Source organism: Lepidochelys olivacea, assembly GCF_965140295.1.
Source record: "Lepidochelys olivacea isolate rLepOli2 genome assembly, chromosome: 3".
NCBI classification, from domain to species: domain Eukaryota; kingdom Metazoa; phylum Chordata; order Testudines; family Cheloniidae; genus Lepidochelys; species Lepidochelys olivacea.
The window spans coordinates 95,127,907-95,153,013 of record NC_140413.1 but is presented as its reverse complement, the minus strand read 5'-3'; the positions used below and the strand labels follow the sequence as shown (position 1 = coordinate 95,153,013).

At 40.0% G+C, this 25,107-nt stretch overlaps 1 protein-coding gene across 7 annotated transcripts in view; it reads left to right on the top strand.

The window, feature by feature from the left end:
• The window catches only part of LOC311519000 (uncharacterized protein), a 152,063-nt gene that overhangs the window by 63,921 nt on the left and 63,035 nt on the right, over window positions 1-25,107 (top strand). For all 7 annotated transcript variants that reach the window (XM_084625114.1, XM_084625116.1, XM_084625119.1 and 4 more), the window contains exons 15-20: window positions 4,147-4,197; window positions 4,706-4,750; window positions 9,693-9,743; window positions 10,876-10,926; window positions 11,586-11,636; window positions 12,492-12,539. In XM_084625114.1, the coding sequence (XP_084481240.1) occupies window positions 4,147-4,197; window positions 4,706-4,750; window positions 9,693-9,743; window positions 10,876-10,926; window positions 11,586-11,636; window positions 12,492-12,539 (297 nt within the window). The remainder of the gene's footprint in view (window positions 1-4,146; window positions 4,198-4,705; window positions 4,751-9,692; window positions 9,744-10,875; window positions 10,927-11,585; window positions 11,637-12,491; window positions 12,540-25,107) is intronic.

Sequence of the window (25,107 nt, the reverse complement as noted above, 5' to 3'; positions counted from 1 at the left end):
GTCATCTGCAAACTTGCTGAGGGTGCAATCCACACCATCCTCCAGATCATTTATGAAGATATTGAACAAAACTGGCCCCAGGACCGACCCTTGGGGCACTCCACTTGATTCCAGCTGCCAACTAGACATGGAGCCATTGATCACTACCCGTTGAGCCCGACAATCTAGCCAACTTTCTATCCACCTTATAGTCCATTCATCCAGCCCATACTTCTTTAACGTGCTGGCAAGAATACTGTGGGAGACAGTGTCAAAACTATTCAACTACCTGAAGGGGGGTTCCTAAAGAGGATGGAGCTCGGCTGTTCTCAGTGGTGGCAGATGACAGAACAAGAAGCAATGGTCTCAAATTGCAGTGGGGGAGGTCTGGGTTGGATATTAGGAAACACTGTTTCACTAGGAGGGTGGTGAAGCACTGGAATGGATTACCTGGGGGTGGGGGTGGAATCTCCATCCTTAGAGGTTTTTGAGGTCCGGCTTGACAAAGCTCTGGCTAGGATGATTTAGTTGGTATTGGTCCTGCTTTGAGCAGAGGATTGGACTAGATGACCTCCCGAGGTCTCTTCCAACCCTACTATTCTCTGATTCTATAACCAGAAATGAGGTTTTATCAACTTTTGGTCAACTTTGCAATAAGCAAAGTCTCATTATAACTGAATTCCCTATATGCACATTTACAGCTACTAGACTTGTCCTACAAAGAGCACGGTACTAAAACAGAAACAAAAAGCTTCATCGTTGCACTGATAAATCACTAAACATTGGAGGTATGCCATATTTTAGAAAACTATAATGAGAACAAGTGAAGTGTGATTTCAGTCTGCCAATAAAGGTCACTGAGGTTATTCATGCCTTTCAGCAAACTTTGGGAAGTTTCAGACCTGCACTCCTATTCCCAGCACAACTTTGCTCCCTCAGTAGACCCAGGCCTGTTATTTTCTGTAGGGAAAGCTAGGCTGTCTTCTGCCACGGTGCTCTCCAGCATCTTCAAGCACTGGAACTCTTGGCCCGCTCCTTAGAGGAAAGCCAAATGACTGATCTTTCTCACACTTTCCTAGGAGGAATGGGAAGGGTGGCAGAGAGCAATGTAGGCCTGCTTTTCCTACATATTTTGTCTTCTGTCAGTGGTCTACCTCCCACCACCACTATTTGTCTGCAAATTATTATTTAATTATATAGTAACAAGGAGCCGCAGTCACGGATCAGGATCCCATTAGTCTAGGAGTTGTACAAACCACATAACAAAAAAGTCATAGAATCATAGACGTGTAGGGTTGTCAGGGACCTCAGGAAGTCATAAATTCCATCTCCCTGCACTGAGGTAGAACCAAATAAACATAGACCAGGTGTTTGTCCCACCTGTTTTTAAAAGCCTCCAATAATGGGGACTCCACAACTTCCCTTGGAAGCTTATTCCAGAATTTAGCTACCATTATAGTTAGAAAGTTTTTCCTAATATCTAACCTAAATCTCCCTTGCTGCAGGTTAAGCCCTGTCACAGGGCACCTTTGTTACTACCTAGTGAACTGCACTGCCTGGCCAGTTTGGATGGTTTCACAATCACAAACACACACTGGGCTGGTTATTTTTCACCAAGGTGTGTGTGTGTTTATTCCCCTCTTATGTAGCAATACCATGCAATATAGGCTTACAGCAAGGGTAGGCTTTCCTGCAGCCCTCACTCCCCAGCCAAGACTCATCTCCAGAGCCATCTCCTGAACTTCCCTTGCTTCCTGTTTCCTCCCTTTTTATTCTCCCCTGTTACCTTATTAGCCCAATGATTGTCACCCCGCTGCTCACAATCCCCCACCAGAAAGTGTGTAATTGTCCTCAGCTGGGCCTGCAGCCTTCCTCAGGCTGCAGCATTGTCAGTGATCAGGGTGCTGCTGATAGCACCCTTTCATGGGTGTATTACTTCATAGCCTATTTTCGGTAGACATGGAGAACAAGTGATCACCATCCTCTAATAACAGTCCTCAACATATTTGTACTCTGTTATCAGATCCCCACTTAGTCTTCTTTTCTCAAGACTAAACATGCCCAGTTTTTAAACCTTTCCTCATAGATCAAGTTTTCTAAATCTTTTATCATTTTTGGACTCTCTCCAGTTTGTCCACATCCTGCCTAAAGTTTGGCACCCAGAATTGGGCACAGTACTCCATCTAAGGCCTGACCAGTGCCAAGCAGAGTGGGACAATTAGCTCCCATGTCTTATATATGACACTTCAATTAATGCATGCCAGGCTGTTGTTAGCCTATTTCACAGCTGCATTACATTGTTGACTCCAGTTCAATTTGTGATCCATTCACACCCCCATATCCTTTTCAACAGTACTACCACCTAGCCTGTTACTCTCTATTTTGTAGTTGTACATTTGATTTTTCCTTGCTAAGTCAAGTACTTTGCGCTTTTCTTTATTGATTTCTTCTGGTTGATTTGAGACCAATTATCTGATTTGTCAAGTTTTTTTTTAATTTCTAATCCTGTCTTCCAAAGTGCTTGTAGCCCCTTCCAGCTTGGTGTCATTTTCAAATTTCATAAGCATGCTCTCTACTCCATTATCCAAGTCACAAATGAAAAGATTGAATAATACAGGGCCCAAGACTGACCTGTGAAGAACCCCACTAGATATGCCATTGCAGTGTGATGGAGAACCATTGATAACTATTATTTGAGTACCATCTTTCAACAAGCTGTGCACCCGCCTTACAGTAATTCCATCTAGAATGTGTTTCCTTAATTTGCTTATGAGAATGTCATGAGGGCCTCTGTGAAAAGCCTTACTATAATCAAGATATATCATATCTACTGCTTCCTCTCTATCCAGTAGGCCAATAAACCTGACAGAGAAGGAAATTAGGTTGATTTGGCATGATTTGTTCTTGACAAATCCATGCTGGCTATTCCTTATGACCCTATTATCCTCCAGATGCTTAATAATTCTTTCCAGTATCTTTTCAGGTATCAAAGTTAAGCTGACTGATCTTTAATTCCCTGGATCCTCTTTGTTCCCCTTTTTAAAGAAAGGTACTATGTTTGCCCTTCTCCAGTTTTCTGGAACTTCACTGATACTCCAGGTGTTCTCAAAGATAATTACTAATGGTTCTGAGTTTGCTTCAGCTAGTTCCTTAAGTACCCTAGGATGAATTTCATCAGCCCCTGCCCACTTGAATACAACTAACGTCTAAATATTCTCCAACCTGTTCTTTCCCTATTTTGGCTTGCATTCCTTCCCCACTGTTGTTAATATTACTTGCATTGAGTATCTGATCACAATTAACCGTTTTAGTGAAGACTGAAGCAAAATAGGCATTAAACATCTCTGCTTTCTTTTTGTCATCAGTTATTACCTCTCTTCCCCACTAAATAGAGGGTCTATATTCCTTCATCTTTCTCTAGTTTACAATGTTTTTAAAGAACTTCTTTTTATTGACTTTTATGTTCATTGCTAGGGTAACTCATTTTATCCCTTAACCTTTCTGATTTTGTTCCTACATGGTTGTGCTATTCTTTTTTGTTCTCCTCCTTATCAATTTGTCCATGTTTCCACCTTTAGTAGGATTCTTTTTTGATTGTTAGTCCTTCTCTTGTTTCTGCTGGCCATGTAATGTAATGCACTTTCACTAAGGGGTTGAGGCACCTCAAAGCATTAAATTAGTACTAGGAGCAGAGGTATCTTTCCTGACCTGTTAAAAAAGAATGGAGGAGGGTGGACAGACTATCTGTTCCCAAGAAGATACTGGGAGGATTCAAAAGTATCCAGCTTATTTTGCTGACCCTTTGAAAAATGAAGATGGTGAAAGTGGGTCACCAAAACATTATCTGAAGAGATGAGAGTTGGCAATGGGTCAGTTTGCTCCCTTCAGATGGCAACTAAGATTAAAAGAGTATCCTGGACCTGTGGGAGGTTGCTTATTTAAACTTTAATAAATCTTGCAAGTTTCATAACATACACTGTGACCTGAAACAGGCAGGTTTCACACAATTCTTCTATCAGTTCATCTCTTGCCATTTGTGCCATTGTATAGCTAGAGTCTCATACTGTCTAACTGGTTCATTATCTGATAAGATTCAGTCTCTGCATTTCACAAACCAGGCTTTTGCTTGTGACTGTCACTGTTTCTGTGCTAAATATTTATTTACAGAACCTGTAAAAGAGAAAGAAGTGAAACCTCCAGCTGCAACAAAGGATAAAGGTAATATAACAGCATAAAATACTATAATTGCCAGAGGTTTCGATTTTTTTTAAAATCCCCACTATATATGGATGTCTTTATTTGTAACACAACATGGTTTTGGATTGGTGAGAAAATAAATTTTCAGAATTTAAGAAATATTCAGACTAAATATTACTCCCTGAATTGTATGTGAAGAACAAAGCTGAGGCAATGCAAAATGTTTACAGTGAAACTCAGAATTACAGCCTCAGAATCAAGAAACATTTGATAAGGTTTGCAAAGGATTTCAGAAAAAATGTGACAAGTTTTAAGTGATTTTTTTCTCACATTGTAATTACATAAAATTTGTTGTTTTATTTTGTATGCATATTAAATCTGGTCAAAATCAGTGTCTTTGACTGCATTTTGAAATGGTTTTGGGGACTGTTTCAAACAATCAGTTGTCTTATCAAGCATTGTCACTGAGTTATCAGATTTTAGCCTTTAACCCTTTGGTTTGATAATTAAACACTACATATTTTTACAGAGCATGTCAAAGAAAAGGAAGTAAAGCATCCTGCAGCTTTAAAAGGTAAAGGTAATTATACACAATGTAATAGGATGTTTGTTGATTTAAAATTATCATAACTAACTTTATTATAATTATAACTGAATCTAGGAGGGGCTTTCCTCTATCTTTAAAAATAATCTGAATGTTAAAATTGTCAGAATCTTGTTTACCATATATGCCATGAAAGGAGAGTCAAGCAGTGTTATCTAACTAGTGTGTGGAAGCCACAGAACTATTAATATACAAATGCTTGTTCATTATGAAAACTATCTTCATCAGTGATTAGGATCTGTAACTTCTTCAAGATAAAGAATTGTTAGTGTCTTCTAGAGGCAAGTTGGAAAGTTCTGAATTGAACTGCTTGTATAAACCTGTAGATGTAACATGAATAAAGTAAAATATTAGCATATGAAATGGTATGAAAGTGTGATAGATAGTGACATGCCTTCAGGGCTTTGTAAAGGCTGAGGTTAAAAGCTCACTGCTTCAACCATTCAACCACCTGAGTCTTTAGAAGTGCAAGTCTGTCTATTTCTTTCTCATGTTAGTTTAAAATTTCTTATGGCATTTTTTGTAAGAATAGATGGTTAACTCAACTAAAATTTCCCTTGAGTCACTGTTTTTCAGCATGGCGTTCCCCCTTCATACACCTTATTGCTACCCTCCACTCCAGAGTTACTTGCATTTCAAGGGTGAAACAATATGTGTATGTACGTAGTTTAAAAAGTGCTTTATGTTCTTCAGGATAAGAAGTACCACCACGTATGCAAATATAATAATATCCTATATTAGATTACAGTAACTATTTTGTATTATTTCAAATAGGAGTAACTGAGGAATTTAGTTTATGTTCTCTACGTAGAGTAACACCACATGTAAATTAGTGAACTGTAGAGAAAGAGACAGCAATCGAATTGCTAGATATATACTCAAGCCCTGGTAATCATGCTGATTTACCGCTTCTTTTGGATAAGGGCCCCTATCCCACAAACACATTCACACATGAATAGTCCCTCTCTTCAAGTGATTGTCCATGTGAATTCCACTTTTAGTGTGCATGCATGGTGCATCCCATTGGACGAGATTAGAGTCTTTCAGCAAGCACTGTCCATTGGGGCCACACTTGCTCCCTGGATCCCTCATTCCCTCCCATCCAAGGTTATAAAGGGCACAGCAGGTCCAATTGTCCTTCAGTTTCTTCTCCTCATCCCTAACAGCAAGACAGAAATCTGCTTCACTGAGCATTTTTCTCTTAGACTTGTAAATATATTAGATCATATAATGAATGTAGGGTTTTTTTTCATGTCCATTGACATTAGATGTGTGTGTGTGTGTATGTTTAGGGAATTGTCCGCTACTGGGATTTAGCTGCTGTGCCTGAAACAAACTCCCCAGCATTTAAAACTTGCCCCTGTTGTGATGCAGCTATTTTGTCTAATGATGAGAGGTACCTTTTTTGCCTTGGAGACAGATGCTCTGTCAGGGACATGACTATCTGTTGCTCCTTTCTTCAAAAGGCCATGTTATACTCGCAGACTAGGGATGGTTTTAAAACTGGGGTTTTATTAAACTTAATATCCAAAAAAACCAAATGCATGCAGTGTGCACAAGTCCCATACCCACTCAGTCTCACTGGAGCGCAGTAACCCTTCAGGGACAACATTTTGCTTCCCCACTGTATTCTCTTTTGCCTGTTCAGTGCTGTCAGTTGTTGGTTGCATGTGTGTTCTTGCTGTATGTGTTGCACCAGCTCTGAATCAGAGCTTATGTGTGTGGGATGCAGTCAGTAGGTGCATTCAATAGGATCAGTAACTGTTCTTCCAGTCAGTCAGGCCGCACTCCTTTTTGAAGTTTAAGTATGTGTGTAAATGTTTGCGGGATCAGCGCCTAAGTGTTTTATTTTTTTATTACATAAATAAACAAGTAAAAGAAATACAAGGTAAAATTGTGAAAAACCCCTCTCAATTAAGAGGTAAACATCCATTTTATATAAGTACTAGCTCGTATATAAGTTTAAACATAATGAACCAAAAATATCCCTGTGCTTTCCATCCAACCAGTCTTTGATGGGATAGTGAAAAGTTTGCTGAATCTCTTTTGGAAAGAAAAAGGCAGACACTACGTAGGTATTTGGCATGCTAATGAAAATCAACTTAAGAGAAAGCAAAGGAGAGAACTGATACAGCTTTTATCAATTCAGCATTTGAAGGCCATGATTTCAAAAAAAGAAACTACTGCACAAATTCAGGTTTCAATCATATGTAGCAAAATGGCAGGCTTGAGGGACTTCAGGCCCAGTACAAATCTCTGTTATGGAGCTTGTGAGCTCCATGTTGGTGTTCTTGGAAAATGGAATAAAGGCATTGATTTTAGTTTTGGATGAGATATTTAAACATTTTTGTGATCAATACACTCCTGCAAGAAAAGAGGGATCCTGGTATCTAATTCAGACTCTTTGGGACAACAGGGTGAGTTTTGGGCTAACCAGAGAAAGACGAAGATTCTCTGAATCAAAACTCTTGCTATGAAACTGAGTCAGTATGTGTGAACGTTTTCCTTATTACTGCCACCAATAGAAAGGCAGGAAAGAGTGAGGAGGCGCATTGACTGAGACCAGCTATAGCATGAAGCATTTTTTTGTTGAAGGTGGAGGAATTTCAGGTGTGGATAGTCCGCCAGTAGGAACGTAACAGTGGTTCCCTGTCGAGTTAAAAGGCTGAATCAAATGTCCCTGACCCTTATGGTCAGGTCCACTTCTGGTTTAATAAATTCCAATTAAGGACAATACTAAAGGAACTTACTTTCTTCTCCGGAAGAAATATGTTCCTATTAGGAGCAGAATCTGAGACTTATTTAAAAATGTAACATTAAATCTTCAATTGTTTGCTGCAATAAGAAAGCCGCTTCAACAATTTCAGGTTGGTTTCATTTTGATTTGTTGGATTAGTCTGAGGCCAAAGAAACTTAGGAGGCATACTTTCCTGTGCATATATTTTATAGTTATCTAGTTATGCGATCTATTTATTTTTATGTTTCTACACAAGGAAAAAAGTCAGTAGTTTGTATCCCTTTCACAGTACTTACACTACATGTTATTTAAAGAAACAGATGTGTATTGTTTGCTGCTCTTTGGTCCTTTATCTCACTTGCTAGGCATTGTGTGTAGTTCATTTGAAGTTAAAAAAATCCTGTTTTTTGCATTCAGTGGAGTGTTTTCTCTGATAGCCTGTATTTTCCTTTAAAATGGAAACTTAGGGTATGTAAATGTAAATGTCCTCTGGTGCCTAATAAAAAGAATCAGACAGCGAGGACTTTTTCAGACTATATGTCCTATTTCTTTTCTTCTCCTGTTTTAATGCTAGAGTATGATTATTTGTATAACAACAAGATCTTTGTTCTGATGAATTTATCTACTCCTGCTGCTTGTTCCTATCCTAAAATCATAGGGTCACAGCTTCTCATTTGGAATTAATCTCTGCTTGATAGAGGACCAGTGTGGGGCAGAGAGGGGAAAGGTGGCTTTAAGCTATTTTTATGTCTCCCTGATCCTGGGGCCATCATGGACCAGGTCAGTCCCTGACACAAATTAGAGCAGCCTGAAGGTTGACATCATTTAGACCATTTGATGATATAAATTCACTGCTCCCTGTGGCTGATGGAAAGAGAGGGGAGCTGTTGGGGCCATGTGTCTCTAAAGCCCTGGCTCACGAAGAGTGAGGACAGGTACACCTTGGATAGCTCCCTGGTGCTGCTGTTAGTTGTTGCTTCTGCTGCTTAGTCCCTAATTGCTAGAGAATGCTGGGACTTTCTTCAAGGGCCATTCCGCCTAGGAAATTTCATGGAGCTCCCCTGCAGCAGGGAGGGATGGACTGTTGGGCTGTGTGTCCCCACTTCATATTGGGAGAAGGATTATCTAGCACCCTCCCTCTAACCTCTGGTGCTGCTGATAGTGTCTGCTAAGTCTCCCAGATCAGATGCATGCAGGTAATTTAAGGCTCTGTCCCCACTGGAAATGAATTTGTATTAGCAAAGCTCATGTCTTAAGTCAGGTTGAGTATAGTGGTGGATTAAGACAGATCCTTGGGATCTAGTCCTGGAAGTCTGGAGGGCCTGCAGCTGTTGAGTGTTGGAAACTAGTTTTAAATCTAGTTTAGAGAGAATTTTCTGTTGGCTTAACACAGTGGATTTAGCTAACATTGGCTTATCCAGAGCCTACAGTAATCTTTGCAAGGAGATGTAGTTCTGCTAGGCATTTAAGTGCCATATCAGCTCAGAAGGATTATGACTGACTCTAATTCGCATTCCTACAAATGATAACATTCTTTCACTCCAAACAAGTGACATTCAAAAAGGTCCAAAATTGTTTCCTCCCTTTGAAAACATCATTTCCTATTTAATCCCTGCAAATGCTCACTGACCTGTATACTTCAGAGGCCAACAGATTAGCACCAGTAGGAAATGGTTATTAATAAGATGTGTGCCATATAATATTATTTATACAATGTAATAAGTGTGCTCAGTACTCTTCCTGAGACAAAATACATATTCCCCGCCTAAGGTATTGAATTGAAGGGCCTGACTGAAAGCCAACTTAGAGTCAATGGAAAGATTCCTGTTAACCTCCAACAGGCTTTGGCTGAGGCCCTAAGAATCTGATCTTACATTCAGATCCACTTACATGGATCTCTGCATCCATGCAAAGTACCATTTACTTCAGTAGGTCTCTGCTTGGGAACAGCAGTCTGTGCTAATGAATCGTATTCAAGAATCAGGGACTTAATCTGACATAACATGAGAGGTGATTGCAGACAAAATGCCATAAGGTGTAAAGAGAGAACAAGGGTTATATTGGGTTAGCTTTTACCATGTGTTACCTGCTAGTTCTTCATTTTTTAAAAATGCATCATGTGTGCATCTATTATTTTTAGTCACTAAAACTGAAATCCACTGTATTTTGCTACAGAACATGTAAAACAAAAAGCTGTGAAGACGCCAGAAGTTCCAAAGGACAAAGGTAAGGGCACAAATTAAATATAAATTCATAGATTTAACAACTAAATGTCTGAATAGCAATATTGGAAAAGAGTCTCAAATGGAGTTACGTGGGTATGATTCATAATCTCTCATGAGATCTAAATTCACTACTTTCTAACACTCAGGTTATCTTAAATGCTCACATACAAGATATACTGTAGGTTCAGTGTCAAATAACAAAATTAAATGCCCAACAGGGTCATCAAAACTGAAATTAAAAGGCATAGCTGGTCAAAAATTGGAATCTGCATGCTGTGTGAAATTCTGATCATTCAAAATTTGATTAGTCTTAAATTGGGATGGAAAAGTTGAAATATCAAATTTTTTCAGAACTTTACATGCTGTGAGAAATTTTGAATCTCCTCATCTGAGGTGAGTGGCCTAACCACTGGGCTGAAAGTGACAAGGAGGGTGACACTGTCACTTCCTCCTCTGGTCATGTTGTCAAACTAGCCCAACAAATCTACGTGTTTCAGTGACGTCAAAACAAACAGTTTAGTTTCAACATTCCCAAAACACTTCAATTTTTTGGTTTTGGTCCAAACTATTTGGTTAACTCAGTATGAAGTTGAGAATAGTTTCGGGTTGATAGAAATGGCTTTTTTGGATGAATAAACTATTTGTTGAAAAAAAATTGCCCAGCTCTAGTTCCATATCTTTTGTCAGTCTGAGATAAAAAGAACCTCTCCTTAGCCTCCTTTGGCATCTTCTGGGTTTTAATTCTAACACTGGAACTGTAGCTGTGTGTGCTCATTTTGTATTTTAGTGCAGTGGAAAAATCCATTGCTGATGCCAACCAATGTATAAAATTACTTTCCTCTTCATAAATCATTATTATTCATTTTCTATTTGAGAGACAACCTAACAATTTCTCTGAATACAAAAGAACTAATGGCATATTATAGGTTTGTTACTTATTAAACTAAGTCTAAAAGGTTCCGTTAATTACATCTTTGTATTGTCCTGTTTACTTCCATGTTATTAAAGCCACTTGATTATCTCATCTGTCTTATTTTCTCTTTTCATATCAAAATATATGACTCACTTCCTTCTCATGTGTCATCTTTTTTCTCTAACCTGACTTCTGATAATTGTTAAATGTTTCTTTCCAGAGCCTGTTAAAAGAAAAGAAGTGAAGCCTCCAGAAGCCTTAAAGGAAAAGGGTAATGGCTCCTAGTCACATGTAAAAATGACCTATTCCCTTATTAAATATACAGTTGTTCACACTAACAAGTGCATTGTTGCCTCAGTGCACACAATTCTTTTTAACCTTAAATTACAGATCTTCTGCGAAAAGTTACAAAAACGGCACCTTCTTATTTGTTAGATCTGAGCCCTTTGTGTTTCTGAAGTCACATGTGATTAAGAAATAAAAATAAGGTTTTACTATTTTTGACTCTTGTCTGATCTGCAGAGCTAGTGCACCTACTGGAGAGAGAGCTGGTGTCTGCTGCTTCTTACGCATCACTCACTAGCAGAATTGTTAACTAAATTCCAGTTACTGGCTAAATTCATTGACACCTGTGCAAGTCCATGGAAGACAATGGGGGAGCTCAGGTGTACTAAGGGCATAGTTTATCCTATAGAATCTTTTCATGGTTAAAATGGTCTGCTAGGAAAGAGCATAGTTTGCCTTTCAGATCCCAGACTGAACCCCTTGCTGAACTAAACTGAGTTTTGGATTCTTAACAAAACCCAATGCTAATCAACCCTTGTCTAGTTTGGTATTTTTTGTGAAACTGTTGCACAGCTCCAGATACTGTATAAAGGCATGATAATATAATTACCTCCCTGCTTCAATTTTTGCTGATAATTTTTTCAGAGCCTACAAAAGAAAAAGAGGTGAAGCCTTCAGTTCTTGTCAAAGAAAGAGGTAAAAATAGAATAATATGTAATAGAAAAATAGAAGTTCTAAATGACTAAGAGTCCATATTTAGAGATGGGATTTTCTAAAGCACCTGGAGAATTTGGTGCCCAACTCATTCTGGGCTTTTCAAAATCTCACCCTAGATTCTTAATTAATCACATGCTTCTGGAAATGATACTTAGTTGGTCCTAAAGTGATTGCCATATAACCTGCAGTCTACTTTAAAGGGTAGAAATAATAATAATGGAGTACTAGATGGTAGCGATAGAAAAGATCCACAAAATCATCTTAGTTCGAGTTTTGTTCCATTTAAATGTCCCAGGCAATTAAGCTTCCACTGCTTACCCTCTGAGATTATTCCACAGTAAAAGATCTTGTTTACAACAGACTTTTTCCTTTAAAATTCTTACTGGCAAACATGTGTGTGAGGGGGAAGAATCTTAAAGAAGGCCTAATAGTCTACTCTTGGGGTTTTTTTCTCTTCCCACCTGTTCCCTTTACTACATCGTGTAATGTGCATGTTTAGATACTCCCTTTATTTCCTTTTCCCACTATTTTCTGTGCCTCCTTACCTGTGATTGGAGATCCTACGCTACTCTATGCCTTGATCCCCTTTTAATCATATTTCCACCACTCCAGCTTCTCCTTCAAACCCCTCTGAAAAAATCCTCCTTCCACAAACCCTCTAAACCCTAGTGTTTCCCTTTAAAGAACAGTGTCACATAGAATAAAAGATTTTTAAAAGCCTATGAGCTTTTGATACATGAAACATCAACCAAAGCTACTGCATGAAATTATTGCTGTACCTGGTCCTTCATTCCTTCTCTTCCCATAATGTATACAAAATTGTCACTTTTTCAGGGGCCACAAGAAAACAAGCAATGAAGACTCCAGTTGTCAAAGAAAAAGGTAAAAATTATTTGTCAAGTTATGCCATAACTGAGGCCCTGATCCTGAAATCAGATCCCACTCCCTTTGTGCAGACACAAGAGCCCCAGCCCTCAAAGGTATTTAGGTTCCTATCTCCCACTGAAATCAATGGAAGTTAAGCACCTAAATATGAATGCTTTATGGATCTGGGCCACGGACCCTTAAAATTGTGTGCTCTTTGGTACAAGGATTCGGTTTCTTATCTGTTTATTAAGTGACATGCACTTTCATGGGGTACCTACCTACTAATAATATATAGATCTCACAACCAGAAAGTTATTATTGCTCATCATTTCCCCTTTCTTAATTTTACCCCATGTTCCTAGTTGCATTTGCCATTTCATATCACTTACCCAATATAAGCACCATACCATTGTCATGTACTGTGCCTTATATATAATGATCAGGATTTACCTTCAAATAAAGAGTACTTAAGGTACACACATCCTCTCAATAAAAAGATAAATAAAAGGGATTTTGTAGGCAGAGAAAATAGGAATTATAACTAATTGAGAGCTCTCAAGTTTATGTATTCATATTAAACTAGTTCAGGCAAGAATTAGATTTATATTTAGACACTAGGTGCATGTTGATTTTGACAGAGGATGTGGAAAAAGCTAATGTACTCAATGCTTTTTTTGCCTCTGTCTTCACGAACAAGGTCAGCTCCCAGACTACTGCACTGGGCAACACAGCATGGGGAGGAAGTGACCAGCCCTCTGTGGAGAAAGAAGTGGTTCGGGACTATTTAGAAAAGCTGGATGAGCACAAGTCCATGGGGCCGGATGCGCTGCATCCGAGAGTGCTAAATGAGTTGGTGGACGTGATTGCAGAGCCATTGGCCATTATCTTTGAAAACTCATGGCGATCCGGGGAAGTCCCGGATGACTGGAAAAAGGCTAATGTAGTGCCCATCTTTAAAAAAGGGAAGAAGGAGGATCCTGGGAACTACAGGCCAGTCAGCCTCACCTCAGTCCCTGGAAAAGTCATGGAGCAGGTCCTCAAGGAATCAATTCTGAAGCACTTAGAGGAGAGGAAAGTGATCAGGAACAGTTAGCATGGATTCACCAAGGGCAAGTCATGCCTGATTAAGTCTAATTGCCTTCTATGATGAGATAACTGGCTCTGTGGATGAGGGGAAAGCAGTGGACATGTTGTTCCTTGACTTTAGCAAAGCTTTTGACACGGTCTCCCACAGTATTCTTGCCAGCAAGTTAAAGAAGTATGGGCTGGATGAATGGACTGTAAGGTGGATAGAAAGTTGGCTAGATTGTCGGGCTCAACGGGTAGTGATCAATGGCTCCATGTCTAGCTGGCAGCCGGTATCAAGTGGAGTGCCCCAAGGGTCGGTCCTCGGGCCGGTTTTGTTCATATCTTCATAAATGATCTGGAGGATGGTGTGGATTGCACCCTCAGCAAGTTTGCAGATGACACTAAACTGGGAGGAGAGGTAGATACTCTGGAGGGTAGGGATAGGATACAGAGGGACGTAGACAAATTGGAGGATTGGGCCAAAAGAAATCTGATGAGGTTCAACAAGGACAAGTGCAGAGTCCTGCACTTAGGACGGAAGAATCCCATGCACCGCTACAGACTAGGGACCGAATGGCTTGGCAGCAGTTCTGCAGAAAAGGAGCTAGGGGTTACAGTGGATGAGAAGCTGGATATGAGTCAACAGTGTGCCCTTGTTGCCAAGAAGGCCAATGGCATTTTGGGCTGTATACGTAGGGGCATTGCCAGCAGATCGAGGGACGTGATCGTTCCCCTCTATTCAACATTGGTGAGGCCTCATCTGGAGTACTGTGTCCAGTTTTGGGCCCCACACTACAAGGAGGATGTGGAAAAATTGTAAAGAGTCCAGCGGAGGGCAACAAAAATGATTAGAGGTCTGGAACAAATGAGTTATGAGGGGAGGCTGAGGGAACTGGGATTGTTTAGTCTGCAGAAGAGAAGAATGAGGGGGGATTTGATAGCTGCTTTCAACTACCTCAAAGGGGGTTCCGAAGAGGATGGCTCTAGACTGTTCTCAGTGGTAGCTGATGACAGAACAAGGAGTAATGGTCTCAAGTTGCAGTGGGGGAGGTTTAGGTTGGATATTAGGAAAAACTTTTTCACTAGGAGGGTGGTGAAACACTGGAATGTGTTACCTAGGGAGGTGGTGGAATCTTCTTCCTTAGATATTTTTAAGGTCAGGCTTGACAAAGCCCTGGCTGGGATGATTTAGTTGGGGATCGGTCCTGCTTTAAGCAGGGGGTTGGACTAGATGACCTCCTGAGGTCCCTTCTAACCCTGATATTCTATGATTCTATGATTAAAGATCACTTATTAAAAAAGCAGTATCTCAGATTAAATGGGTAAATACTTTAAGAGCAGATAATAAGTAATAGCTTAGCAATGTAATAACAGTCAATTGAAACAAAGATACAGAGGTCATTCTTTGAAACTGCCAATTGCCTTAATGCTGCTTCAGAAAACTAAATAGCATTCCCTCCTAATCGCTGGGTACTCTGTAGGGGATACTGCAAATTATGAGGTAATGTTTTCTCTGGCAAAGTTTATGAAAGGCAAGATATGTACATTTTTAAGGGCAATCATTCTACATAATATATGTAGGTAATACTTAGAATAATAGGAGAGCAAGCTATTACTCCACACACTGATTCTGATGTCATTCAAAAACAACATGAAAGTTAGGTGATGTGTAGGGCCCTATCAAATTCACAGTCTATTTTGGTCAATTTCACGATCATAGGATTTTAAAAATTGCAAATTTCATGATTTCAGCTATTTAAATATGAAATTTAACTGTGTTGTACTTGTAGTGGTCCTGACCCAATAAGGGGTTTGCGGGGGGAGTTTCAAGGTTATTATAGGAGGGTTTCAGTACTGCTACCATTACTTCTGCGCTGCTGCTGGCAGCGGTGCTCCCTTCAGAGCTGGGCAGCTGGAGAGCAGCGGCTGCTGATCGGACGCCCAGCTCTGAAGGCAGAGACACCGCCAGCAGCAGCGCAGAAATAGGGGTGGCATGATATGGGATTGCCACCCTTACTTCTGTGCTGCTGTTGGTAGGGCACCACCTTCAGAGCTGGGCGGCCAGCCAACAGGTGCTCCTCTAAATTAAATTAAAGAAGTATGGGCTGGATGAATGGACTGTAAGGTGGATAGAAAGTTGGCTAGATTGTCGGGCTCAACGGGTAGTGATCAATGGCTCCATGTCTAGATGGCAGCCGGTATCAAGTGGAGTGCCCCAAGGGTCGGTCCTGGGGCCGGTTTTGTTCAATATCTTCATAAATGATCTGGAGGATGGTGTGGATTGCACCCTCCTAAAATAACCTTCCAACTCCCTTGCAACTCCCTTTTGGATCAGGATTCCCAATTTGAGAAACACTGGTCTCCCCCATGAAATCTGTATAGTGTAGGGTAAAAGCACACAAAAGACCAGATTTCACAGGGGGAGACCAGATTTCATGGTCCGTGATGCATTTTTCATGGCAGTGAATTTGGTAGGGCCCTAGTGATGTGTAATGACAAAAGGCACCAGGGCTTAAATAGTCTCAAACTATTTTACACAGAATTAAAACCTAGCAAAGAGAAATGGTCTTGAATTATCATCCCCCAGATACATGACAAGAAAAGAACAAAGGGGGATGTTCTTCATTGCATCAGTCCATTGGTCTGCTCTTGGCAGAAGTGAGTTAGAATTAAAAATGTATTGTTTTTTAAAAAAGGCAAGTCTGATGTAGCATATTGTGCCTAAGATATTTGAACTGTTACTTTCTGCTTCTGCTCTTGTAAGGCTGTGAATGCTGTGGGAATCCATTATATGGATATAGCAGCATTTGACATGTCCCGAATGTTTGCCTTCAAGTGATCAGCCCTCCATAAATACTTCAGATCTGATCTTTGGATATTTGTTTGTTTTTTTCTATGTAAGTAATAATAAAGGAAATGCCTATACAAGAGCTGTAGGTGTCCTGACAATTAATCTAACATCATAAAACATCCCGAAGATTCAAGCAGAAATAAACTAACTCCATTTCATCAGCTAGCAGTGAATCACTTACAAAACAAAGCTCCTTCAAACCACCCATGGCTTAATTTGGCCTATTTCAAAGTCAGACTAAGGGGCATTTGAATACTCCAGGCCCCACTGACTTTTCCTGGAGTTGCTTATGTTCATCACCTTTGAAAATCAGATCCATGGCATGCTACACAGTTCACAGAAGCCAGAGTATTTGGTCAGACTATTATACGCATAGGATAAAATCTTGGCCCCATTGAAGTCAATGAAATTTTTGCTAGAATTTCACCCATAATATATATCATTGGAAAGCATCAGTTATGTCTTCAATGAACCCTCACAGAACATAGATCTAGTTACTACCTGGGTCAGGGTTATACAGGAGGTCAGACTACGTGATCACAGTCATCCTTTCTGGCCTTGGAATCTCTGTTTTTTTCCTCCCTGCAGTAGATAGGTGAAAGAGGAAATATTTTTGTTAAATCATAGCCAAATTTTGCAATCAGTCAAGAGTCATGAATGTGAGACTTACAGTATGGTGGATGCAAAATCTGAAAATGAAGGAAACACCTTATTCAAAACACCTGTTCAGTGTGCAATGGCAAGCAACATTGAAAGCAAAATGTTACCAGAATAGGACAGAAAATATTGCTGAAAATGTTACATATTATTAAAATATCATAGTATAAGTATCCCCTTGATTAATATGTTCAGTACTGATCACCATATATTCCAAAAGAAGATATAGCAGATGTAAAAGGGCACAAAGGTGGTCAACTAATGATCAGAGGCATGTAAAGGCTGCCATGTGAAAGTGTAAGATTGTTTAAAGAGAAGACAAGGAAGGGGAGAAATGAGAAACATGAAATCAGTGGTAAAGTAGAAATAAATTGGGTGCTGTTACTAACCTTTCCTTTAATACAAGAACAAGAGAACACCTATAATTAAATTGAAAGGCAGCTTATGAAACTGATTATTTATGTATTACATGAAAAGTATTATTTTTAATCTCTGAAACTCCTCTTCCACAAGAGATAAGGGTTAAGATCTTAGTAGGATTCAAAAAAAAAAAAGCATTAAATACATTTATGTCAATGAGCACATTGATAGTTATATTAGAAAAAATGAAAAAACGGAAGATACAAATCCTCATGCTTCAGGACACAACGCAACCACTAACTGCCTTAGGCAAGGCCTAAGCTAGAAAAGATTTGTCAAGGTAGCTGTACCGGTATTGCTGAGCCGCCAAACCATCCTAGTACAGATGCAGTTTACACTGGCAAGAGTACACTTTTGGTGGTATAGCTTATACCAATTCCCTGAGTGAAATAAGCTATGCTGGCAAGAATATGTATGCTGGTATAACTGCTTCTACATTAGGGCTTTTGCCCCTGTGAAAAATAGTCATCAAAGTAATCACATACTCTACCAGACATTAGTGTACCAACAAATGTTTCTTAGTGTAGACCTGGCCTAAGAATAGGGAGAAACTTCCTGTATGGGAAGGTTAATCTGTGATTGCAAATTATGGGCTTTCTTGCACCATCCTCGGAAGTCTCTGCTACTGGTCACTGTGAGACATGCATGACTAGGTGCACTGCTGGTCTGATCTGGTATGCTAGTGATCATTTGCTTATGCTGATATAATAAATACAGCATTTCCCCTACAGTTATGTGGAAATATTATAATTATCACGAGTAATAATAAGAGCTAGTTGGAAAAGGGAATTATTTCCCACAGAAATTCCTGCTGGAAAAAATCCTCTTGAAATGCGTTGAATAAAAAATTAGAATTTTTTAAGTGAAATAAAAATTTTCATTTTAATTTTGACTTCAAATGCCATTTTTAATCACAAAGTTTGGGATTTAAAGTATTTATGGCTCCTCCCCTTTTTTAAAACTGTCCCTCTTTTTTCTTTTGGAAAAGCAGTAATTAAGCAACAGTAGACTCAATTTCACAAAAAGTAATACTTTCAGCCTTGTTTTTGTTCTCTTTATTATAGGGCAATATGTTACTTGTCTTTTACTGGTTTGCTGGGCGTTATTAGCTGCTTTTGTTATTTTAACAGAAATTTACTTTGTCTTACCCCAACTTAAGTCTTGTTAGTGAATGGTGAATAGTGAATTTGACACAATGTACCAAAAAAGGAATGGCCACATTTCAAGTCTGCCAAACTTGCAACCCAAACATCATCTTTAACGAAAACAAATGACGTATAATAATATTCTATACACTTGGGCCAGAAAGAGTCCCATTTACCATTGCAGAAGCATGCGTGTTTTGGATCATTACTATAGAGCGCTGCACTTTTTTTTTTTTTTTTAAAAAAAGCAACTTTAAAGAAAAGTAGGGCAGAGCTGCATATATATAAACCCTCTCCTTTGGAGCTAGTCCTTCTGCTGTTGAAGGCAATTGCAAACCTCCCATTTGACTTCATTGGGAACAGGCTCAGGTTGTATATGTTATGCAGTGAAGCAACCCAAACAGATGAGATGAAAAACAGTCACGTTCCACAAAAAAAAAAGGAGTACTTGTGTCACTTTAGAGACTAACAAAGCTTATGCTCAAATAAATTTGTTAGTCTCTAAGGTGCCACAAATACTCCTTTTCTTTTTGCGGATACAGACTAACACAGCTGCTACTCTGAAACCAGTCATGTTCCAGCCACCCAAGTTTATGAGAAGGTAAATCTTATTCATGATGTCTTTAAAGATTGGGATTCAGTTCAATTGCTTCAGGTTCCTAAAAGTTGCTTCTGTTTTTGCTGTTCTGTGTGACAGAGTTCATAAATCATTTTTATCCTCTGGAATTCATATATAAGCAGTGCTTTCAAAAGCAAATGGAACTAACCCAGTGATGCTGAATGGGTATGGCAGGACATTGACATTTTGTCAGAAAAGTGTAACCTCAGTGTGTAAAGTGGTTTTAAGCATCCATATGCAATGCTGTGCATCATTAGCTCTTTCTTTCTTAACATGAAAAGTGACATGTAACACAGAACATACAAACAGGGTTTGAGAAAAGTCTTCGTAAGAGAAAATTGTTCCAGTGAGTTTGTGGGCCCATTGCACTGTGGAAAACCAGGAAGAGAAGTTTCCATTTACTCCTACTGATGTTCTTTCAGTCAGAGTGACAGTATTCAATAAACAGGGAACTCTTTTAATAGATAATGTCATTACAACCAAAGAAACATCATGGTTTGTGTAGCATTATGTCACATTAGATAGAAGATATCTAATTCAGTGTGTTAAGCACATTAGATGTAAGTGACTTCAATATGCATACCTTTGCTAAATTAAACTAATGATTGCAATATGGCGGTTGAATTCATATAGCGTATTAAACTGCATTATGTAATCCAGAATAATAAAGCATTACCAGATATTGCAGTAAGACAAATGGGTATGGTACATAGATATTGCCACACCAGATCAGACCATTGGTCCATCAAATCCAGCAGCCTGTCTGACAGCTGCCCATACCAGATGCTTGGCGGAAACAGCAGCTACTTCAGTGCTCAGATATTAAAGTGATAGGGTCCATAAAAGTACCTAGATAGAGATATATATATTAGAAGGTGTAAAATTCCCATTATTGCAGTCAACATCCAGCTGCGAGAAACTTTGAATATATCTTTAAAGAAAAAGAACAAGATTAGAAAGCATCCCTTTATATAGCTGGAGACTATAATAACCTCGAAAAAGAAAAAAAGGAGCATATTGAATTTTTAAGTTCCAAAAAAGTGTTGGCTCACACAAGTATAAAAAGAAAGGCAAAGAATATGTGAACTACAAATTGTATGTTAGTACTTTGATCTTCTCTTACTCTCCTCTGCAAAAAAAAAAAAAAAAAAAAGGATTCAAAACAAACAAACAACTCATGTAAAAAGAAAAGGAGGACTTGTGGCACCTTAGAGACTAACCAATTAATTTGAGCATAAGCTTTCGTGAGCTACAGCTCACTTCATCGGATGCATTCAGTGGAAAATACAGTGGGGAGATTTATATACATAGAGAACATGGAACAATGGGTGTTATCATACACACTGTAACGAGAGTGATCAGTTAAGGTGAGCTATTACCAGCAGGAGAGCGGGGCAGAGGGAACCTTTTGTAGTGATAATCAAGGTGGGCCATTTCCAGCAGTTGACAAGAACGTCTGAGGAACAGTGGGGGGGGTGGGGATAAACATGGGGAAATAGTTTTACTTTGTGTAATGACACATCCACTCCCAGTATCTCTATTCAAGCCTAAGTTAATTGTATCCAGTTTGCAAATTAATTCCAATTCAGCAGTTTCTCGTTGGGGGTCTGTTTTTGAAGGTTTTTTGTTGAAGTATTGCCACTTTAGGTCTGTAATCGAGTGACCAGAGAGATTGAAGTGTTCTCCGACTGGTTTATGCATGTTATAATTCTTGACATCTGATTTGTGTCCATTTATTCTTTTACGTAGAGACTGTCCAGTTTGACCAATGTACATGGCAGAGGGGCATTGCTGGCACATGATGACATATATCACATTGGTAGATGTGCAGGTGAACGAGCCTCTGATGGTGTGGCTGATGTGATTAGGCCCTATGATGGTGTCCCCTGAATAGATATGTGGACACAGTTGGCAACGGGCTTTGTTGCAAGGATAGGTTCCTGGGTTAGTGGTCCTATTGTGTGGTGTGTGGTTGGTGGTGAGTATTTGCTTCAGGTTGGGGGGCTGTCTGTAAGCAATGACTGGCCTGTCTCCCAAGATCTGTGAGAGTGATGGGTCGTCCTTCAGGATAGGTTGTAGATCCTTGATGATGCGTTGGAGAGGTTTTAGTTGAGGGCTGAAGGTGATGGCTAGTGGCGTTCTGTTATTTTCTTTGTTGGGCCTGTCCTGTAGTAGGTGACTTCTGGGTACTCTTCTGGCTCTGTCAATCTGTTTCTTCACTTCCGCAGGTGGGTATTATAGTTGTAAGAATGCTTGATAGAGATCTTGTAGGTGTTTGTCTCTGTCTGAGGGGTTGGAGCAAATGCGGTTGTATCGTAGAGCTTGGCTGTAGACAATGGATCGTTTGGTGTAGTCTGGATGAAAGCTGGAGGCATGTAGGTAGGAATAGTGGTTAGCAGGTTTCCGGTATAGGGTGGTGTTTATGTGACCATCACTTATTAGCACCGTAGTGTCCAGGAAGTGGCTCTCTTGTGTGGACTGGTCCAGGCTGAGGTTGATGGTGGGATGGAAATTGTTGAAATCATGGTGGAATTCCTCAAGGGGTTCTTTTCCATGGGTGCAGATGATGAAGATGTCATCAGTGTAGCACAAGTAGAGTAGGGGCATTAGGGGACGAGAGCTGTGGAAGCGTTGTTCTAAGTCAGCCATAAAAATGTTGGCATACTGTGGGGCCATGTGGGTACCCATAGCAGTGCCACTGGTTTGAAGGTATACATTGTCCCCAAATGTGAAATAGTTATGGGTGAGGACAAAGTCACAAAGTTCAGCCATCAGGTTTGCCGTGACATTATCGGGGATACTGTTCCTGACGGCTTGTAGTCCATCTTTATGTGGAATGTTGGTGTAGAGGGCTTCGACATCCAGAGTGGCCACGATGGTGTTTTCAGGAAGATCACCGATGGATTGTAGTTTCCTCAGGAAGTCAGTGGTGTCTCGAAGATAGCTGGGAATGCTGGTTGCGTAGGGCCTGAGGAGGGAGTGTACATAGCCAGACAATCCTGCTGTCAGGGTGCCAATGCCTGAGATGATGGGGCGTCCAGGATTTCCAGGTTTATGGATCTTGGGTAGTAGATAGAATACCCCTGGTTGGGGTTCCAGGGGTGTGTCTGTGCAGATTTGTTCTTGTGCTTTTTCAGGGAGTTTCTTGAGCAAATGCTATAGTTTCTTTTGGTAACCCTCAGTGGGATCAGAGGGTAATGGCTTGTAGAAAGTGGTGTTGGAGAGCTGCCCTAGCAGCTTCTTGTTCATAATCCAACCTATTCATGATTATGACAGCACCTCCTTTGTCAGCCTTTTTGATTATGATGTCAGAGTTGTTTCTGGGGCTGTGGATGGCATTGTGTTATGCACTGCTGAGGTTATGGGGCAAGTGATGCTGCTTTTCCACAATTTCAGCCCGTGCACGTTGGCGGAAGCACTCTATGTAGAAGTCCAGTCTGTTGTTTCGACCTTCAGGAGGAGTCCACCCAGAATCCTTCTTTTTGTACCCTTGGTAGGAAGCTCTCTGTGGGTTAATATGTTGTTCAGAGGTTTGTTGGAAATATTCCTTGAGTCGGGGGGTGTCGAAAATAGGATTCTAGGTCACCACAGAACTGAATCATGTTCGTGGGGGTGGAGGGGCAGAAGGAGAGGCCCTGAGATAGGACAGATTCTTCTTCTGGGCTAAGAGTATAGTTGGATAGATTAACAATATTGCTGGGTGGGTTAAAGGAACCACTATTGTGGCCCCTTGTGTCATGCAGTAGTTTAGATAGTTTAGTGTCCTTTTTCTTTTGTAGAGAAGCAAAATGTGTGGTGTAAATGGCTTGTCTAGTTTTTGTAAAGTCCAGCCATGAGGAAGTTTGTGTATATAAATCTCCCCACTGTATTTTCCACTGAATGCATCCGATGAAGTGAGCTGTAGCTCACGAAAGCTTATGCTCAAATAAATTGGTTAGTCTCTAAGGTGCCACAAGTACTCCTTTTCTTTTTGCGAATACAGACTAACACGGCTGTTACTCTGAAAAACTCATGTGTTTGTGTGCATATAGTCTATGTATACACACACACACACACTTTTGTTACATAACATGTGTTCCCACATTATCGTTAGGATGACATAGAACTTACAGTGGTGACACAGTGTAGTAATACTAGAATAGGGAAAAAAACACTCAGAATGATAAGATGGTGACAGATTTACACTATGTGAGACCTGTGAAGTTTTAGCTTATCAGATAGGAACTTGAGAGAGAGCATTAAAATTCTCTGTAGAACAGGGTAGATACTGTAAAAACATTGTCTAAATATTTGTTTGAGGTGCACAGCTGGAGACTTCATATCTGCACAGAGGAGATGCAAGCATCATGCCTCCAGGAGCTCTGGAGCAAAGGTGCTCATTAGTAGCCCTTGCTACATCTTTTGAAAAATTGTGGCATGTGGTCCTCCAGCACAGCATTCCAGATGGTGTCCAGTGTGAAGACTGGGGGTTGGCGCCTTGGCCAGGCCTCCACTTTACAGATATGCCACCTCTGAGGTACTGAATGCAGCAAGCAGTGTTAGTGTCACTTGCCAGTGCTTAAGGAGTGCTGACCATGATGGCTGTCTGCTCTGCAGAAGCAGTGAAAAGAAAAGTTCCCAGTGACCTCTCCTTCGTCTATGGCTTGATCTAGAGCTCATTGAAGACAGTCAGATTCTTTTAGTTGACTTTAATGCCCCTAATATAACCATCAGTTTGGGAGCAAAATTTGTTTCCTAAATTGAAGAATTATTGGCACACTTCCATTATTACCTAGATGCTTACAGCTCCAGGGTCACATAGTTACCTTAGCTTTGTTATTTGGATCTGCAATGCATTTGTATCAGGTGTTACTGATTATCAATTTAATGCCCATGCAATTATCATTTTTATCATTAGTGTTTTGCAGGTGCACAGGCTCATTTCTTTTCATGTTCTACTCCAGTGTACAAAATTTAGCTCTGTATATCTGGCAGTGGCAGCTGGATCTTTTAAATGATCAGAATAGGATAGTCAGGTTATGTAATGCACCACAATGACTTCCTTAGCCATAAAATGCATTGTCATGGATCAAAAACAGGTTCAGAAACAGAAAGCAAAGAGTAGGAGTAAATGGTCAGTTTTTATCATAGCCAAAGGTTAACTGCAGGATGCTCCTTGGTTCTGTATTAAATCCCATGTTGATAAATATTAATGATCTGAAATGGGCATGAGTAATGATGTAGCAAAACTTGCTGATGAAAGTTATTTAGGTTAGTCAGCACCAGAACAGACTTTGGGGAACTTCAAAGAGATGTAAACAAGCTACATGAATGGGCAACATGATGGCAAATGAAATTCATCCTAATGCACATTGGAGGGAAAACGATAGTAATTCCTGGCCCTTACATGGCACTTTTCAGCAATAGATTTCAAAGTGCTTTCCAAAAGGAGGTCTCATCATCCTTATTTTACAAATAGGGAAGCTGAAGCACCCAGTGGGAAAAGTGACTTGCCCAAGATCACTCAGCAGGCTTGTGGCAGAACTGGGAATAGAACCCAGATCCCTAGTCCTTGGCACTATCCTCTAGGCCATACTACAGCATGCTGTATTAAAATATTCATATACAGGGTTCTAGATTAATTCTATCAGTTGAAGAAAGGGACCCATGCATCATTTATAGACAGCTTGGTGAAGACCTCTGCTCAATGTGTAACTGCAGTCAAAAGGCAAACAAAATGCTAGGATGCATAGGGATGGAATGGTGAATACTATAAAGTGTATAACAATGTCTTTGAATAAATCCAATGGTGCAGTCTCATCTGGAATACTGTATGCAGTACTC